This window comes from Hippoglossus hippoglossus, chromosome 23, assembly GCF_009819705.1.
Source record: "Hippoglossus hippoglossus isolate fHipHip1 chromosome 23, fHipHip1.pri, whole genome shotgun sequence".
NCBI classification, from domain to species: Eukaryota; Metazoa; Chordata; class Actinopteri; order Pleuronectiformes; family Pleuronectidae; genus Hippoglossus; species Hippoglossus hippoglossus.
This window is the reverse complement of record NC_047173.1, coordinates 14,983,736-15,004,339: the sequence shown is the minus strand read 5'-3', so window position 1 is coordinate 15,004,339 and position 20,604 is coordinate 14,983,736. Positions and strand designations below refer to the sequence as shown.

Below are 20,604 nucleotides of genomic sequence, written 5' to 3'. Positions count from 1 at the left end.
TTAAGCATCAATGTGTTTAAGTTGACAAAAGGGAAACACACCTGAGTGGACCTTCTCGACTGTCGAGCCTGTCTGGAGCGAGCTTTCCTCTGGGACTCTGACTCCTCGTCTCGCACTGGCGTCAGATAGGACCTGACACACACACAAAACACACACACGGTTAATTATTTGAAATATTAAGCTCTAGCAATGACTGTTGGGATCAGGAAGCAAAATTTTTTCAAGGAACAAAAATGGAGCTTGGTCATTGTAGTGGAAACGCAGGGAGTTCCCGCAAAGGTTCCTACGCCCGGGGAAAGTACCTGTGGTTGAAATGTGTTTGGTAATTATCATCACTGCATGGTCATGTGGCAGCTTAAGGTGGCTTGTGATGAGATGTGATGACTGCTCTAGAAAAACACAATCTCCTCCCACAATTAAAAAAGCAGAATGAGGATATTAGACTGTTGTGTTCAGCAGCTTCAGATACACTGTTCAGCTCCAGGTTACTTAAATGTGTGTGTGGAAGTAAATGTTTAAGTTTAAAAACAAAAAGTTTTTTTAACAAATTAGAAAAAATAAAACTCTTCCAACTCTTCGGCTCAGTCTGAATCGCGTTAACAGAATTATGAACTAATAATTCAGTGCCGAGCGGAGCCTTGGAGAAAATGTGCAGCTTCTGTCCACCTTCCTTATAAGGAGAAGTCGCTGGAGCGGAGCAGGCTGTCAAACAGCTCCACTCCCACCACGACAGGTGGCTTCTGTCAGCAGTGCAACAGGAAGACACAAACTCGACCCCACTCCAACACACACACGCTTTCTGTGACACACTTTTAACATTGATGCATATTTATTATCTGAGCTTGAGTCAATAATAGTAAATAACTATAGTAAGTCATAATATGTCAGGATCAAAATTTTTTTTTAAAAACACTTAAAAATGGCCACAAAACCTAAATTAGTGTCGGCAATAAACATATGGAACACCAAGGCTATTGACATCATTTAAAATCTTCTGAGAGAAACTATTAAAACCAAACCAAGACATTCTATGAGAAGAAATCAACATAAATGGAAATATTTTTATATAAAAAGGACGTTAGTATACGAGTAGAAGTGTGTGTTACCTGCGTCTCTCGGGGCCAGTGCCAGCGGTGGTGGTAGTGGTAGATATGGCGGTAGTGGTGGTGGTAGTAGTAGAGCCAGTGTTAATAGTGGGGATGACTGCAGCCGACTCCTTCTCCTTCTCCCTCTCTGCACTCTCCTCTGACCAGTACCTGCTCACACACCAGCATCTTTTATAGAAACTTACCTAATCTGCCAGATTTCAACCACTGTTATGAAATTGAATTTGTGGCTCTGGAGTTTTCAAGTAAAACGTATGTTGTTCATTGTTCCGTGTACCTGCTGGTGAGACTGGTGGAGCCAGTGCGTGTGGAGGAGGAGCCCAGGCTGGAGAGCAAGCCGCGATGGCCCGTGGGCGAGGTAACAGATGAGGAGGTGGTGGTGGTCGTGGAGGAGGGTGTAGTCGAGGAGCTCAAGTCCTCGTGTCTTCTGCCAAAAGAGCCGCTGGAGGTTTAAAAGAAAGTTAGCAGTGAGACAAAGCTCGGTACAAGTAGTGGTGTGTGAACGCTGTGATTATTAACCAAGATAACTAGCATTGATGGTGAGAGCTAAAATATTTAAGCAATCTTTTGGCCTAAAAATCATTATTATGACCATTGTTTTCCATATGTTTTATTGTTTTTGATCGTCTTAAAAAAAACTTAAATTCTACAATAATTAACTGTAAAAACATTAAGATAAAACTCTTTAAAACTGAATTTCACATCATGTATTCTCTATGACTCAGGCGCCCTGATTAAATATCTTTTTTTCATAGTCAAGATGCTTCACAGTGGAGCATGTAGTATTCACTACAATTAAGGATTAAATTGTCTGGCAAAGTCTAAGTTTATTCCAGTAGAAATAGGTGTTATTTTAAAGGAAATACTAATAATGTCAATTGATTTAAAGGAGGAATGTCATTGCCGAGTCTGTAAAGATTAAACTGTACTTACATCTGTATTCAGGTTTTGCAGATTTAAAATCCTAAAAGTATTTAAATTCGTCACAGAAAGATTTTGGACAAATTGAACCACACCTTCATCCAGAGCCTACTTCTGAATAAACATCACAACAGGATTCATTTGATCAATGCAGATGGACAAAAAACACAGTGATGGGCACTTCAGCAGAGCAGAGACACACAGACAGAGAGGACAGGTGAGTGTAGAGAGACGGTGGTGTCCCCGGTGCGGCTGGTGTACCTGCGGTAAATGCTGTAAGACTGGTAGTGGGAGGAGGGTGGCTGCCAGGGTTTAGTATTACAGGTGTTAGGGTCCAAGCTGGAGGTGGACGAAGACTTGGCTGGCACGTCCCGCGTGCTGCCGCTCCGCCCTAGCGCTAGCGTATGGGAAGTGCTGGCGGAGTGGCAGGTGGGTGGGTGGGTGAGAGAGGCATGTTAGCGGTGGAGGCGCACACACAAACACATACACAAACACACACATATATACAAAATAAGAAACAAGCATATTTAAGACCAGCTTTGACACACGATTGGTGCATTCATGTCATGTGGGACTAGCTGAGGATATGAGAACAGGGAAGTGTAGATTAATTAGAAGAACCTTAAAGATTCCTTAAATTGTAGATGTCATTGGTTTTCTACTTTATTCAATGTTCTCTTGACGGATAACACCAGAGTCCAGGAACTTGGAGAAATGCAAGAATTCCCAAGTTGCTTTTAAACCCTTAATTTAATTAGGTGACACATATCCATGATTTTCCAACGTGACATGAATGCAGCACAAGTCCAAGTCTAGGTGTTGTGCCATGAACACTACTGGGGGATTTGGATGTATCTGTGAGTCAGATTGGTATGCAGGCTTGTTAAAACGCCTGAGTAATGCATTTAAACTCTGTGACACAGCAACCTGACAGGACAGGTACAGTCATGCAACACACTTGGTGGCAGTGATAGAAAAAAGGTGCTGGGCGGATTTGCACGGCTTTCTCAGTAGCTGCTGCTGCTGCTGCTGTTGCTGCTGCTGCTGCTGCACGTAGCAAGTACAAACACATCTCTAATGACACAATGCAAGAAAAATATGTACTGTACATGATTAATACATGACTATCAGTTTTTTTTCTACTGGGGTTTTAGTTCCAAAGCGTAAGTCAACCTCATACTGGATCGACACGTCAGATCAGATGAGGCAGAGATCTGATGACGAGATGACGGGAGGGAAGTTTGGCAGCGGAGGCTAACCTGCGCTGGTAGCTGGAGGTTCGGTTAGTGGAGGCGCTTCCTTCGCTGTTCTTCAGGTCGTCGTCCCAGCGTCGTCGGGTGTAGGAGCCGCTACGAATCAGGGCAGTCGAGTCCCTGGGGAATAAGCTACAATAGTACCCCAGGGTTCCACAGATACAGATACTGATGAATATGCTGGATATGTGCCAGTCTTCTCTTTCCCCTTTAGACCCATTTCTACCATTTATAATGTTTCTATCTCTTCTAAGGAATTGTTCAACAAAACTAAAAGCAGTTGCCTCAGGCTGCACACACCATGCAGAGCATTTGGCCTTTTCCCCTGCAATACACAGCAGTGGGCAGCAGGAGCCGCTCATGCTAAATGCATGTCACCACAGAGCCACTTGGCTCCAGGGGCTCACCTGTTTTCCTTCTCGTCGATGTCTGAAGTACTGGCCAGTCTCCTGGGGATGGTCGGGGCCACGTAGGCAAGCCGTGGTACTTTGTCCTTTTCCTGAGGGCAGAGATTCAAACAGGACCTGTGTTTGTGACTGTTTACAGAGGTGATATCACCAAAATAATTTCTTTACTGCGTTTAATACTGAAAACAATCTCAGCTGCCATTTGAGTTTTATATGAGCTCTGAGAGAAGCTCAGCATTTCATAGAAATCACATCATTCTTTCTTTTCACAAACATGAATGTTGTGGCCAAGTACTCAGTAAAAGAAGCTTAAAAGGAAAGTGCCTGAATTTAAACCAGAAATGACCACAATGAGTTTGTGTAATCGCCCTTGATGCGTGAGCGACTGCTGACCTTCTCTTTGTCCTTGTTGTCCAGAGATGAGGTGAGGCGAGGGCTCGAGGCCGAGCGCATCACCCCGGTCGTGTCCTTCTCCCTCTGAGCCTCCTTGGTGGCCGTGATCTCCGCTAGTGCCCCGTAACTGCCCGTCTTCCTCAAACCCAGACGCCAAGACGCCGGAGACTCGTCCTTCCTGTCCTCTTCCACTTTAGCGGAGACCTTTCCAGCGGGCTGAGCGACCTGAGCGACCGGAGCGACCTGAAAGGGAGAACGGGGCAGTGGTTTAGTAAACCGACCAATCCGTTTACAAGTATGAAGGTGTTAAAATGGGATTTTTAGTCAACTTGGTGAGTAACACAAAAGCTGATTAGGTCAAAACAGTAGTAAAAAAAACCTGTTTGGATTTTACAAGGGCTGCAATTTTTAGGTTTTAATGAGGAGACCAGGAAGACATTTTTAAGGAAGAACATGCCAGTTAAGAACAATCACATCCAGATTAGAAAATATACCCGACTGAACCCACAGCTGCACTATAAAAACACTCCTGCGTACATGCTACCCTCAAAACACGATAACTCTTAACGAATCTTGAACAAAGGATGGCGAAGGCTTGTTGTTCCTGTTGAGGTTTCAGGGTCGAATTTATAGTTTTCACACAAGGTCCGGCCACAAATTTCCTTTTAAATACGCATCAGACGATGACAAACCACTTTATTAAACACGGAAGCCACACAGACACAATGTGAAAGCACGATTAGGACGGTGCGTTACGAGTGAAAACACAACGTAGGGATGATGAGTGAGAAGTCGGCGATAGGGAGGTTCGCTCGTTCGCAAACTGGATCAGGCCGTGGGGGGGGGAGCAGTTAGGGGGGTGTTGAGTACGTTGTCAGTGCACAGGTGCGTGTAGGATGAGAGAACAACTCTGGTGCACACCAATGCCTCACCATAGGTTTTTTGGGCACTAGAGAAATGCCAGTTTTGCGCAAGCCCTGACGCCACAATGCAGGACAGCCCGGCTCCGCCACAGGCATGAGGGGAGTAATATAATCAGACTAAAGCCGACCAAGACAAGAGCCCGGCATGAGAAGAGATGCAGAGAGAGGGAGGGAGGGCAGGGAGGATGACAGGATGAGACAAAGAAAAAAGCCAGAATAAAACAGAAGCAGCAGCAAAAGAAAACACACTTTATGGCAAGGAAAGATTTTTTTTAAAGGCCTAGTCACACCGCACAATGCTTACTGCCAAACAAGGGGGGGGGGGAGGAGGAGCAGGACTTCCATTACTGATCTGAGTCAGGGTCAGATCGAACAAACATCTGGTAGTGTCAAAACTGGACATTGTTAATGTTTCTCTTGTTAGACAGAAGACATTGTGATGTGTGAGCACTAGGCTTTCAGAGAAGGACTGGAAACCAAAAGGTCGTCGCAAGAAAAAGAAGCAGAAAAAAGAAACGTGTATAATGTCTCGGGAAACCGACCACAGGGTGTGAGCTCAGAAAAAGATAGAAGACTGGAAAATATACCCTGATGTGCATGTGCATGTATACTGCTTTCAGAGAGGGTGCAACGTTTTCGTGCTTCTCCCTTTAGAGCCGGGACCTGAGACCTGTGCGGCGTATACATGGGAAACGTAGTTTGTTTGTTTGCACTCTGTTAACAAAAGTTATTAAAAAGGCTTCGTTGAGTTTGTGGGATAAAATCAAAGCTAAATGTTTGAACTATGAAAGGTTTTTCACTTACTGCTTTAGAGGCAAAGACATTTACAAGGATGTTTTAAAATGTGTTTTTACTCAGCGCCTTAGGTATTAATTAATGAATTAATATAATGAGTTTTCAAATTATCCTATATTTTCTGCGGCCATACAAAACACCAGCAAATACCGTTCTAACAGGTAAACTCCAACAGCAGAGTGAGGGAAGTAGCCTCATTGAAATTTACCAGGGTCACTCAGTTTATATGCTTTACCGGATTTTTCCAGCAGAGGGAAGCAAACTCAAAAAGAGGAAAAAAAATCTAGCTTTGTTCTGTTCCTATCAACCAGCCCAAGATACGACTCTGTACAGAACCCTGAAGCCTCCTGGGGCCCGAACTGGTCACTAATCCCAACTGAGCCATTTGTCACCATGTTTGTTAAACGCCAGCGTCAACTTCCCTCCGTGACATGTATTTATTATCCCCGTGTGCTCACTGTACCGCAACATGAAGAGCAAATTACTACCTAAACATGACTGTTTGACGGCCTGGAGGATGAACTGCAAACTTTTCTATGCAAACCCCTCCAGGATCTTCAGCCGGCTGTGAAATTAGGTTTGTGTTCAAAGGGGGAGAAAACCCAAATAGACTGTGAATTTTGTTGATTTACGCATGTAATGAGCCACCGACTTTCCTCAGGAGCGGAGGCTTCGTGTAACAGAGGTGGTGCAGTCCCTACTTAGAGCAGTGACATGATTACGTCGGCACGTATTTACCTCCAAGTCCTTTTAAAACCATCCAAGTGTTTTGCTAATTTGAGTTAAATCTGTTTTGGGTTGTTTTTCTAGTGGTGCCCGTACTGTGGCAGCTGTGCGTCTGTGACGGGAAGGATGCCGAACACCACCAGGTCGTACCTTCTTCACCGGCGAAGTGGGGGTTGTCACCTGGTTGGTCGGGCTCGTGGGAGATGACACGGTGATGCTGGCGGGGACGGGCGTTGTGCTGTTGCTCACCGATGCTGAAGGCTTGCTCTTGTCTGCAGGAGTCAGAGAGAGAACGGCTCAATAAAAAGCAATCAATGAAAATGATTATGGAACACGTGTGATTTTGATGAATTCTAGAAAACTACGATTTTATGTAGCTGAGCCGATTGAACCAAATTCTATGTTGTTTGGACATGATTTGGTGAGACCACGCAGCAAGTCTATAATAAGACACACACAATACCTGCTTCTGTTTCCGACTCGGAATCTTCCTCCTCCTCTTCCTCGCTGGAGCAGCTTGATTCGTCCTTCTTCCCCTCCTCCTCTTCATCCACCTTCTCCGGTTCTAAGGTCTCGATGCGTGGGGCGCTCTTCTCTGGCTCCAGAAGCAGCGTTTCTTTGCTGCAACGCAAATATTTAAAACCAACATTAGAGAAGAAGCACAGCATCGGTGCCGTACCCACGCCTGTACTCGTGAAAATAACTTTGTTGCCTGTTGCCCCTCAGGCCCCTGTGACCCGGTGCAGGACTCTGAGGAAGGTTAATAATCCTTTAGTTGAATCCACTGATTATTTTTTTCCCCCCCATCAAGCTCTTTTACCTCTTGAGTGGCTTCAGTGATTGGTTGTTATCCCCCGGGGTTGTTGTTTCAATCAAAGGAGACTTCTCAACATCTTTCTTGTCACTCATCAGCTGGAACAAAGAAAACAAAAATCAGTGAGAAGGCAACTGTTTTCTCAGGCTTTCACAATAATTGTATAGATGTCATTAAAACATATCCATTAATTAAACTGCTGACAAGTATCTGTGGGCAGATAAGAATCTGTACAGAATGACACTGACTCACCAGATTTTGTTTCTTTTGTAGTTCTTCTAAATATCCCAGAACATCTTCGTCGGCTACATCAAAAGGTGTCTGGCCCTGAGGGAAAGAAATTAAATAAAGTTTTTTTTTTAATACGTCGCTCAGCCTTTACTGTGAGAACTCACGAGAGTTTGATTCAAGCTTCTCACCATTTTATTAATGAGGTCCATGTCACATAGATTCTCCACCAGTATCCTACAAGCCTCCTCCTTGCCCCAGTGTGCAGCTGCATGTAGAGGAGTCCAGCCGTCATAGTCCTTAATATTTACATCATACCCTGTTTGGATTAAAAGCCTCCACAGTGAAGGCGGGAGAGGGAAGGCAAAACAAAAATAGTTTTTGTTAGATTTAGCAAAACATTTCTCGGATTTGATTCTCTACGCTAATCGTTCAAGGTGCTGCCAGGATGCAGGATTTGAGACGTGCGTCAGTATTACCTCGGGTCACATTTATAGATCATAAGATACTGGGTCTCTGCAGGTTTCAACAAGTTAAATTTAAGACTTCTTAAGATCATAATCAATAAAATTTAAGACCTTTGTCATGTACGACAGATATAAGGGAATGTTAGATTTCCATAATTACTTATAATTCCACACAATTGAAGATAATGTTAAGTAGCCGAGCACAAACCCTCGAAACGCCAAAAGAAATGGTGTCAAATGAACATTAACATGATTAAGACCTACCTGAACATATTTACCTACTAGTACATAATATTTTCACATATTTAAGATTTATAAAGGCCTAAAATTCGGAATATTGGATTACCAGTGAAAATGTAATCTTAGGCTTCCCTTAGCACAACGAAGTGAGGTTGGCAATCATTAAACCCTTAATATTATAGCCAATTAATGTCCTTTGATGGGGAAAACCTTAAGATCTCCGTCTTGTGTGTGGTAGCCACTAAACATCTCCATATCTGCGAGTTATCTACGGTAGAGGAGGGTGCTGGCCGACTTCCCAGAGCAGATGGACCGGGCGGCTGCAGCTTCCATCCTCAAGCAGTGAAGCTGCATTACCGGCCCACAGAGCCAATGATCGGACTGAGGAGATGCAAAGACCAGGATGTGTTTGACATGAGCGAAGAAATTCCTAATGCTAGGCCTCACAGCTGCCCCGACTATAAACAGTATTTATATAATGTAACTTACAGGCCGGGCTTTATGCAACAAGCTGTAAATGTGTCATCTGTGCAGTTTTGCCTCCAACAGGTGGGGGGGAAAGTGTAAGAAAACACTCAGGTCTGCTACCTGTGAAATCAGAACCACTGCTTACTTTAAAACCTCGACGTATCCCTTCGCAGCAGCTACATGGAGCGCCGTTCCTCCAGACTTGGCGTGCCGGATGTCCTGAATCTGGCCACTGTTGAGCCACTGCCGGGCGTCCCTCAGCATGATCCGCTCCTCCTCTTTCCGGGCTGCCTCGATGTCCAACCCTAATGGGACCAGAGGAGAGAGAGTTACAAGTGACATCCAAGCATCCGAGCCGAGAGTAGACGAACAACAACAACAACATCGAGATATTTATTATGAGTTCTTGTCTTACGTCCACATTGAGGCATGTGAATGTTTGGAATACATGGCATTAGTCCGAGACTATGGATCACCGTAGCGAGAGGTGGAAATACTTCAACACATAGCCACGAGATAAATCATCACACATCTAAATCCTGCTACGATAATGCATCAGTAATGACAGCTATGACGAGCATCTGCTGCACAAGACGCAACTCATTCACCTCTGTGGGTTTATTAAGCCTCGATGCTACATATTGGTTCTACAGAGGAGAAGTAGACGTGACATTATTCTGCCGACGTCGCTAAACACTCGCGGCTGTTGTAAAGCTCTTGATCTTCTTTGGCAAACGGTCTTAGACTAATATTCTCTGAATTTGCCGATGGAATAATGGCTGCAAATGTACAGGCCTGAGTCTGTTTAGTGGGTCATTATGTCTGAGCTATATGCTGCATGCATGGCACCGGTGTAATCACGACTGCGCCTTCTCGGTACTGGTCGGTACAGGAGACGGTCTGAAGCGCACTGGTGCACGAGTCCACCGGTTGAGCGAAAGGATTAAATCTGTTAGTAAAGAGTGTTACTGAGACACCTGCTCATTTGGTTTCCCCATCTTGAGCTCATGAGCCTTAAATGTCATAGTAAAGAAAACAAAAAAAAAATCCATCTACTCTCTAACACGTGCAACACAGGCTTCCACTGAGTGAGGACACTGTCATATTCTGGCTTGTTTAAGACCGGGCATGTTGCTCATTAAGAGGATTTGTGAGCTTTAGTCTCAGAAAGTGAAACCAAATGGGAATAAGATGACTCAGTGTCTGAGTTTATGTTTGACTGGATTTCAAGTTTCTTTTCAAACTCAGTGACTCTAAATATATTATGATTAAACTCATTAATTCAATTTCTAGATGTATAGTTTTACTTATAATAAAATTTGAGGTTAAACTGTAAAATATCAAGCTTCAGTTATATTTCTATGCCACAAGTTAGAAAAGCTGCATTATAAATATATCATTATGGTACAAAAAACGTCATCAGGGCAGTGCAGTTAATATAGGGAATGGGAGCTGGCCACATAGGGCAGCGTCCCGTGATCTCCTGGGACGTAGCCTACAGTGTGTCTATAAAAAGCAGGGAGCCTAATGGCCTTTAAGTAGGACTACAGAACTAGAGCCGAGTGGAGGAGTTGGCAGCGGGTCAAAGTTGACTTTTTACAGGAGAACAGCACATCTTCTGCCTGAGCATTAAGATCAAGAGAAAATCCAATAGAGCAAACAAGGTCCTGCCTCCTGCTTCACCTTAAGGACAACATACCTACAGTACGTCTGGCAAAGGATGAATGAAATATCTATGGACATGTAGCCTACACGAAGCACCCGGTTCCTCAGCAGAATATAGAGCAAATGCAGAAAAGGGCCTATACATAAGTATATAAGTAAAATAAATCCAACCCAGATAACCCCCCACCCCAAGCTAACGGGGACAATGTGCGAGTTAGGAACATTTGTCCACCTTCAGCCAATTAGAAGCACAGAGCGGAGCATTCATGCAGCAGCTGACGGAGAAGGAGAGGAGGGCGGCAGGGCCGACCGGTCACTTGACCCAATCAGGGTCAAGGAGCAGGATCTAGAGGTTGTTGTTTCTGCCAAGGGTAAACTACGGCCACTCGGTAACAAGTTTAACCCCATGACTGGTGTCTCTTTGAGGGGAGAAAATCAAATTACATACAGGAGCGTTACACAACAGCTTGTTGCATAATGCTGCATATAGAACTGAGCTGTGGATTGTCTGCAGCCGTCCTCGAGCCAAATTCACTCTCCAAAAGCCTCGGAGCGTGTTAAATGACGATACACGTGTCGTTTTGCATCGGGCACTGATGGATCCAAGTTGAGGCAGCGGTTGGATGTTCTGAACCAGGCAGCGCGTCCATCCATCACGCATCGGCAAATCAAAGCTGACAGGTGCCGCCGGAGGAGATTCTTGACATTCGGTGTGTCGTCACAAGACGAGTCTCTCCGTTACATAACACAGCCAAGGAGCGTAACGTGTAAACAGCACACTGGGTGTAATTATCACTAGATGTCCTGTGCTTTCAAAGACCTGGAATTAACTGGGACTGTCGAGGAGACGTGAAGGTTTTACAAACAGGATATTTTCTAAAGGTTACTCAGGGGACAAGGCAGTTAAAGACATTACTAGTTAGATGGATTTTTTCCTTGAACCTGTGGACTCTTGCTGCATGTGGGAATCTATCTTTGATTTCTACATTAAGGAAATGGCGATATGTGCCACGGTGACACGCAGGCCAGCCAGCCCTTTATTAGTGAATATGAGCTGAGGAGCATCCCTCTGGCCCGGGGCCGTTAAACAGGTCTGTGCGTGGCCTCTCACCGGAGGGGGAGGGCCCTTCAGCATCTAAAGAATGGCCTGGCCAAAAATAGAAAGGCCCGACTTTTCAGTTTAGGACTCATCACATGAGTGCTCACAACACAGCTGGATCCCTTCTCTTTGTTACGCAACGTGCGTTCCTCAAGCGCGCAAGTGGAAAACAGCAGGTGAATGACACTCAATGAGAATTGGGATCCTATTTGACAACCTACTCACACATGCATGACACACACACACAAACAGAGGGACCCGACCAGCATTGTTTCTGGATATGATGAGATTAACTTGGATTACATAAAAAAAAAAAAACACTTGTACACATATTCAACTGAAGCTTACGAATACTGGTATCAACCAAAAACTCACCCTGACTAGATTTGCTGTCTAATCAATTCACTTGAGACACTATAGACCTTTATCACAGCAGCCTCCTCTCCTTTTGACATGAAATAATAGTTTAACACATGAATTACAGCTCTGTAAATACATCAGAACAATAAGTTAACCAACGTCTTCATGTCAGAATGGCTGCTGTGAAGCTGCAGAACATTTCAGGGTGAGAAGGAACGTGTAGAATGGAGGGCAGAGGTCAACATGTCTGAATGAATACTGCACCTTGTCGGTTGATCTCGTTCTGCAGCAGCTCCTCCATCGCCTCCTCCTCAGCGATGTCCATAGGTGTCTCGCCCTCACTATTCACAACTCCTACATTGGCACCCTGGCTGATCAGATATCTGCAACAACAACAAATGAACATTTAGACTAGAGAAAGGCAGAAATCACAGAGTAAACATTACTTGTTTTTGACGTGGTTCAAAGGAAAACATGCAATGTGTCACTTCCTTAATCTGATGAGGAAACACTCGAAGAACTGGCGCTTCACAATGTTGCTCTTGGTCCTCTTCCAATTCTGATTCACACAATGCCACAGTCTGACAGCTCCTGTTTTACCAGTCACATTTTAGAAATGTCTTCATGCCAAATAACTAGTATTTGCCAATTACATTAATTACATTAATTACAATGAAAACAAAATGCATGATTATCAGTTCCGTTTTCAAAATTGCTGTCGTCTTGTACGTTGCTGTTAAAGTTACTATGAATTTTGCGCCTCGTCGACAGATTCTGCATATTCACACGTAGAATCTGCTTATAGAGATTCTTAAAAAGGGAAAGCTATCCAGGAATTTTGCCAGTAATAGTCGATTACATTTTCTAATCTGTCTGCATGGCCCTTAACAGGCGTGTCATCTGAAAGAATGAACGATCATTAGCTAAACCATAAAAACCTCTGTAAACAACCAGAATGAGCTGCACACTGTCTCCACGGCTCCTCGGTGATTTAACACTTTAAAGCATTGATTCAAGACCTTTTTTTAACCATCTTTACTCCAGCTGCTTCTAATTAAAGCTGCGGCGAGACTCACATCCTTCTCATTAAGCCGACACACCACTTGAAACGTGCCCGGTCCTTATGACTTCCCCTCCACATGGCAAGTGACGGGCTGCAGATACGTTTCAAACTCTTGATTGGACTTTCTATTTTGCCCATTACAGGTCTGCTTTACTAGGTTTGATGGCTTTGTGGTCCCAACTGTGGGCTTTCTAACCAAACCCTACCATTGGCTGGCTGTGGTTGCATCAAGGGGGGGGCCTCACAGATACAGTCCCCTCTTGCTGTTCCTATTACTGTGTGACAGAGGATGCTGGGACTAAAATGGGACGGCCGAGGGCTCATCACCACCCACATCAGGTTGCTGGGTTCCTCTGTGACATGGTGTCTCCATTAGTCACTCATACCAGGCCGGGCCACTTGACCTTTTCATTCTCTGTGTGACAACAAAAAACTTCTTGTCTTCTGTAATACTAGCCCAGTGCTGGTGCTGTGTTCATGAGGCCAACTGAACGCAGACTGGTGGAATCTGCGTTTAAATGAAAGTAGCTGATGTTTAATTTCTTACCTCTGCCAAGGAGATTATGTTTTCTATCTGTTTGTTTGATAGTTAGAAGGATTACGTAAAAACAACTGAATGGATTTCAACATTACTTGGCAGAACGATCAGGGAAGGACCTGATAAGTTATTGGTGCGGTCTCCGATCACGGATTTCACAGGGACTAATTCACAGATTCACACGAAAACCATCAGGCATAATGAAGGAACCGATATCTATGAGTGTGTGTAATTTGGTGCAGCTTGATTGAATGTAAGGGCCTGTTGGGCCTTGGTGGAGGTAACAGCTCTAGTTAGTGCCATTCTAGTTCATATTATAGTTCAACACTAGCTATCAAATTACAACTTAACTGCCAGAAGAAACATATCTGGCAGAGGATTCTGAACACGAGCATGTTTATCTTTCTACAGCCAGTCACACTTGTAACCTTTTAGGCAAACACCAATAGTGTGGAGAGAGATCTGCAGCCAGGTTCCTGAAACGTAACACAGAAGTAAAGCAGGTCACAGCACACTCCCAATATGCTGAACAATGAGCACAACCGAACTCCTTCACCCCCTTCAGGCCTGTTTATATATCCTCTGATAACATCTCTGCCTTGTGTTCTGTGCCCTATGAACAGCCTCCTTACCTGAAAAGGACTAAGGGCAAGAAAATACTAGAGTGCAACCGTAGAGCTCGATTCCAGATATAGTGGCTGACCCTGATCTCTCCCTATTTGATTACATCACCAACAATGTGTGCCGGAGCTATCAGATGGGCGGCCGCTCGTGCGCAAATGTGATGAGAACTGTGTGCTACTGGTGATTAAAATGATTGCTCTCGATTCTGGCAAGCTCTCCAAGAACAGCATGGGCATGTCTGGTAGAGCCTAACTGATTACGAGTCATTCACAATCGAAATAGAGTGTGTAAATTGACATCTGGATCTTAATACAGTCACTTTAAACAAAGCTACTGCTCAGATATCGTCACACAAACTCAGACTGAAAGGTTTAGTGAGGAGATCTGCAGTTAAACCCACAGCAGATACAAAACAGGATGTAAGGTTGCACAAATCGTACCTGACGAATCAGATACTTCTTACTCGACTTACTCTGCTATGTCTAGGTATCCGCAGGACGCTGCAGCGTGGAGGGGGATCCAGCCCTCGTTGTCGGGCTGGTTGATGCTGGCTCCATGCTCCACCAGGAATGTCACCATGTCTACATTGTCATCTATGCATGCCTGAGTGAGAGAGAGAGAGAGAGAGAGAGAGGGGAGAAGAGGAGTAAGACCAGTGTTAAAAAAAAAAAAGCATAAAAAGCCAAAAGCACGACCCACCCTATGTGCACATTTGTGTACATGCACATATGAACATATGAGATGGGCTGTGCCATAGTTACAAATAGCACAGGAAGAGAATTGCACTGCGTCTGATACTACATTGCCACATGCGTCCAGAATTACTGGGGAATTTTGGCAGCCGGCTCGCTCCCAAAGCGCCCGCACATAGCAGGGGTGCTTGAAATACCACATAGTGTAGTACTGCTGATGGAGGCTTCGAGTGCATATATGTCCCTCTATGAAAAAAGCAAGACAATGCTTTCCCAGTTATAAACACGGCTTCTTTACTTGAGAAGTCGGCTCTGCACACCGGCCAAATATTTTCTCAAGGGTGATGAATCAAACCACAAATACACACTCGGAACATTCACCCATTACGCCAGCGAGTCACTCAATTAAATTCACATCTGTGGTCGAACAAAAAGTGAAACCGTTTTCCCTGCCAGCTCACTTAGCACCCAGAGTTTGTCATATTGAGTCAATGCTACCGATGAGGAACTTTGCTAGTGCGGGTGTCACGCTACAGATGTAAAGTCGTAAAGTCAGGCTGTTGGTTAAGGACATGGGGCGACAGGGATAATATTCAGCGTGGGAGGAACTGGACTAGGGCTGTGTTTCCTGGTGAGCTCATACCTGCAGGTTAAGAAAATGCACTGTACTCTTTCTTCACACGTTCTTACAATCCTGAAACCAAAGCGTGTGTGAGTGATGAGGCAGTGACAACAAAAGTGACACCCACAAAAATAAACTGCAACATCAAGTGGGAGAGATCTAATTTAGGATATTCTGACTCATGAAGTCGTAGAGGTTGTGATTTTACTTGTGCAATGTTTATTAGACCTGCTGAATCTATTGCATACAATAAAAATGTATTTAAGCAGTAAAATGTTGCTTTTTATGATTTAGTAGTATTTCCTTTATGTTGAAAATACTGCAGGAACGATTTAGTGTATTTGTGGAACTTCAAAATTTTTGGCAAAGCATAATCAAGTTAGGATCACGACACACACTTTACATCAAATAACACTGTGACCTGCAAAGTTCACAGGTGGAAAACCGCACATTCAGCATCATAAACACAATCTGTGGAATCACACATCCACTGAAGGACAGTCAGTGCCGCGACTGAGCATTAGAGATAACCACCACTACAATTTCCATTGACCAATTATAAAACCAAAACTTGACTCCAACCCGTCGCCCACATCTCTGCACACCGTGCCTCGACTGCCTCGCTCTCTCTTCTGGGGTTGCTATGACAACAAAAGCGTTGACAAGGGAAACAGATACACATGATTACACAGCGGCCTCACGTTCAGGGCACACGACTATCTGGCTGGAATCCTTGTCCAAATTTGGGCCGTTTACAACGCCGTACATGGTCAGAGATGAAGAGCGCCTCACCGAGCTTATCTGACGGTCTGTGTGTGTGTGTGTGGTGATGTGATCTGGTTATGTCTGACAGGGGTTCTTCAGGTGCACATGGACTTTTTAAATAGACAGGGTTCACCTGTTCACGTTTTTTTAAAAGCTGACGTTACCTAACAGGTGCAGCACTCTGTTGCTCTCATTAAAAACTCATCCTCACTGTTAGTTGGACGCCATCTTCATGTGAAATATTTTTTGCTACGATGTCCCTGCGTGTGGCGGCTTGTGATCCCCCTACAAGCCCACAATTTGGAAATTGGTAATAACAACAAAGGTAGGCCTGTAATAAATGTGGTTAAAAAAAAAATCAAGATAATTAACAGAATTGGTGAAGCCAGATTTATTCAGGTGAACCAGGCAGCTCATATTTCTCATCAATATATTTAACAGGAATCCCTAGACACTACCTTTGAGAACAGACGTGGACAGCTGCTTGTTTTTCATACTCTGGTCACATTTATGAGTTCCCATGTTGCTGTTCAAATCCTCCGGAGATTCATTATAATGCAGTCTCCATTACAACAAAGGCAGGTGGAAGCAAGCCATGTGAAAGCCCACAAGCCAACAACACCACGGCAAAGCAGATATTTGCAGATGTGGATTAAAAACATATGAAGAAACTGGAGCTGACTTCATAGATTAGTGAATTGAAATGAGAAATATATGTAGAATAATGATCACGTTTTTAAAATCACAAATGCACTTTATTGATCTCTTATGTCAGGTCTTGTATTAAGAGTATAAACTTAAAAAGAAGATGTAGGTGTTATGAAACTAAATCAGTTGGCTTCTGCTGTTCTCTGGGATCTGCATGGTGTCAAAGACCTCTTACAAATAATCCACTGCCCTGATATCTTTCTTATTTGTATCAAAGCTGGAGTGTTCGACCTCTCATCTACATCCTCCCCCCCCCCCAAACAAACACTTATTATCTCCTCGAAAGCCCCTCAAGGTGAACGCAGTGCTGGGCTGTGACCTCCCTCCTCAGATCCGTCACCAGCCTGCCTCCACTGGCTCCTCCCAGCAGCTACTGGAGCCCAACACAGGTAATCTCTTAATGGCTGTAATTGTCTGTGGCTGACAGGTGCCAGAGTTAGAGGCCGCATCAGGAGTACGGAGAGTGGAGTGGCCAGAGAGTCGGGAGGAAGAAGAAGAGTCAGGAGAGAGTATCATAGCAACCTCGATGTTTTCTTATGAGAACATTCACCGCCACGGCTCATGCAAAATCTAACAAGACAACACGTTTGATATCTGCCAGCAGCAGCAGGCAGAGCGAGTGAGTCAGACAGAGCAAGGAAGGGAGAGATGATATTAATGGAAGTTATATAAGGAAACATTGTGGGCTTAATCCTGTCTAACACATCACAATCAGCCCCCAAATGACTTATAGGACCTGAGATGTGCTCACAGAGAAACGCTCAGATATGCAGTGACTCACTCTCAAGCCCAGAAGTTGCCGTTTAAACCTGTTTGTCTAGTTTATCTGAGAGGGGGGGAAGAGAGGAGGCCTTGTCAATCATCGAGGCGAAAATATGGATGGCACTACACAATAGGGATGGGCGAAATGTCTGAGCAGTAAATTTTCCAAACGGCCATAAACAACCCATGATTATATAGTTGTAGGTGATTTATAGGTCTGATAAGCAATACGCTGTAAAGACGAGCTGAACGGACGCCTGACACACTTTGAAGAGTACGATGTCGTCAGATGAGGGACGCCTCCGCTCGCAGCTTCCGAATGAAACAAACAGGAGGCGATAACATGTTATTAAATAATCAGGGTTCACAACAGCACACACAGTTTTTGGTTTAGTTCTTGAATAGGATTCGTGAGGTGTATTTTCTTTTCAGCACCAATCGGTTGGACAGCGACTTAACCATCATTTAGCCACTGCTCCGTTTGGTAAGAGATGGACACAAACGTGCCCAACATGGCAGACTCATCACCGGTAATTGACAGGTAACCAATGCTAGGACCACCACAACCGGAGGGATCTGGAGAGTCAGACCCACAGACACTAGGCCCAGCTGCCCATTCAGATAAAATGTACTCGCTAATGGAAACTGGGGCTTCTGGGAAGTTGACGTCACAGAAATAAAATCAAGTACTAATGTAATCAATGGACACAGGGTGCTCTATTTGATTGGTCAATAGAGTTTGATGTTCATCGTACACCTAGCTTGAGAAAACAACTATTTATCCATTAGGCTTTGTGTGATGTGATTAGCAAGAAAAGCAAGAAGAATATGAATCTCTGATTGGAAATTAAGGTCAGTGGGAGTCAAATGTCCAATCTAGGACTTGGACATTTGGAATCATTTAATATTTTCGCTGTAGGATGTGAAAAATGTGAGTATTCCACAGAGAGTAATAGGGAGAAAACTCTGGGAATTAAATTAATTTTCCATTAGATGATTCCCATCTAATCTCCTATAGTGCTTTGGCCGAAGTTAATTCACCGTGTGGTCTGTGACGGTGGACCCTGCATCTTGTTTCACATCACTGCTTGTCCACCATGTTCTTGTCCACTTACGCAAAAAAATTCCCTATAAATTAAAAAAAGCATCCTCTGTGTTTTCAAGCTGGTGGAACATTAAAATAAACATCAGACATAAGACCCGTTCTTTCTTGACAAATACCGGCCGACCTTCCAGCAACATAAGTGGCACTTTATAAAAAAAAAAAGCAGGAACGAAAACACCTTGATCAGTCAAAGTTAATGAGGCGCACCTGAAGGAAACATGATGCAAACGGTCATAAAATTGAAAAATTCACTGCTTAGGTTCACCATAATAATAAATGCTGCATATATCAAAATATCTTATAAAAAGTGTACAGCTGCACTAGATCAACAAATTCCTCAGACGGAAAGCTTCGTAGAGTTCACACTTCACACACTAATCAATTAATTGCAGCCACGTGGGACAACAGAGGAGGTCGCAGCTGCGATAAATATGGAGGCAGATTAAAACAGAAAGAATACAGTGTCCATCATATGCACCGGTCTAATCCTGAAATAATAAGGAGGACCTCAAGCCCAGCGAAGACGATGGGCTAAGCCATTCTCGGAGCGGCCCAAATATGCACCCATGACGTGCACCTAAGAAAAGAGGCCAGTCCATCACCATGACAACAAAGCCCAAAAGAGAACATGGGTTCAGGCCTTGTCGGGCCTTTGAAAGAAACATAAATAAATAGAGAAAAGACTTAATTTTAAAGCACACAGGGGTTTCGCGAACAGCCCCCGAAGGCAGCGCTAAAAAGTAAACCACTGGGAGACGACATCAAAAAAAGTCATGTTGAAAGGGGCATCTCAAGGTGCCATCTTTATTTTTTTATCATCTTGCATGAAGGACTTTTCGCTGTTCTCATGACCTTTTATGGCTGAAAGACACACAATGTGTCTGCTAATACTTCATCGTTATTAGTTTATATTGTCATTCAAAACACAAGAAGACAAAGATAGCATAAAGAAGTACAAGAGTTAGGGGGGTATGTTCAGACTATAGAGCACTTTGTTTTCATTAGAGCTGCAGGACAGACTTTAAATCATTGCAGTAAGGATAAGACTAGGTTAGAAAACATCTACCAATGAAGTTGATAAAAATGAAATAAGACTAGATGGAAAAGCTAGAAGACGAGATTACAAAACCACAGCCACCAGTTTACCCAGCTAAGACACTAACAAACTTTTGTGTGCTGTGAATTTGCACAAACTTCCATTAAACTCAACCTATAAATAACGGCGACAATTACAGAAACGAGTCTGAGAACCCAGACGAAACACTTTTAAAGCTACTGTGTGTATACAAAGGGTAGGTGTATTATCTAGTGGGCCATCATGCAGAGGAGCGTCAAGCTTAATTTAGAAGCACTCCACATCAAGGAGACACTTGAAGACCCCTCCCCTCCTTGACTTCCTTTAGTATCACCCTCAGATGGCCGACTCAAGCACTGTGCAGAACGCTGCTGCTGGAGCTTTTCACTGCCAAGAACTCAGTGACACAGGTGGATGGCTCGGTGCATCGTGCCAACAGCTATTCTACATTCAAATGATGGTCGTACTGCATGCTCACAGTGAATGACACTGAGCTCGTGTGGTAAGGGACAATACTAAAAAACAGATCTCAGAACAAGTACAGGCAAAACACAGTCGCAAGTCACATTTGAAATTAAAAACAGTCTTCAAATGCTCAGTCTCTTGTATTAGAGGCACGGTATCGGTTAGGTGTGACATGTCCAATGTGTGCCAGCGCTTCAAACACAGTTTTCTACATGATCCACAGCAGACATAAACATTTAGCACAATACAAGCCAACAATGATCTCATGCCACCACTGCAAATTAATCCAAGTCTCTGCATGCTCCTTTGGAACTGAGAGA

General features: G+C 43.9%; 1 protein-coding gene across 6 annotated transcripts in view; it reads right to left on the bottom strand.

Annotated features, from left to right (window-relative positions):
* ppp1r12a (protein phosphatase 1, regulatory subunit 12A) overlaps positions 1-20,604 on the bottom strand; it is a 41,904-nt gene that overhangs the window by 9,570 nt on the left and 11,730 nt on the right. For 4 of the 6 annotated variants that reach the window (XM_034577588.1, XM_034577587.1, XM_034577586.1 and 1 more), the window contains exons 2-16: positions 14,563-14,693; positions 12,130-12,248; positions 8,887-9,046; positions 7,758-7,902; positions 7,591-7,665; positions 7,345-7,436; positions 6,988-7,145; positions 6,675-6,796; positions 4,081-4,323; positions 3,688-3,779; positions 3,287-3,400; positions 2,289-2,441; positions 1,384-1,548; positions 1,107-1,256; positions 42-132 (exon numbers count right to left, since the gene is read on the bottom strand). In XM_034577588.1, coding sequence (XP_034433479.1) covers positions 42-132; positions 1,107-1,256; positions 1,384-1,548; positions 2,289-2,441; positions 3,287-3,400; positions 3,688-3,779; positions 4,081-4,323; positions 6,675-6,796; positions 6,988-7,145; positions 7,345-7,436; positions 7,591-7,665; positions 7,758-7,902; positions 8,887-9,046; positions 12,130-12,248; positions 14,563-14,693 — 2,010 coding nt within the window. The remainder of the gene's footprint in view (positions 1-41; positions 133-1,106; positions 1,257-1,383; positions 1,549-2,288; positions 2,442-3,286; positions 3,401-3,687; positions 3,780-4,080; positions 4,324-6,674; positions 6,797-6,987; positions 7,146-7,344; positions 7,437-7,590; positions 7,666-7,757; positions 7,903-8,886; positions 9,047-12,129; positions 12,249-14,562; positions 14,694-20,604) is intronic. The other 2 variants (XM_034577591.1, XM_034577592.1) reach the window with 2 other exon arrangements.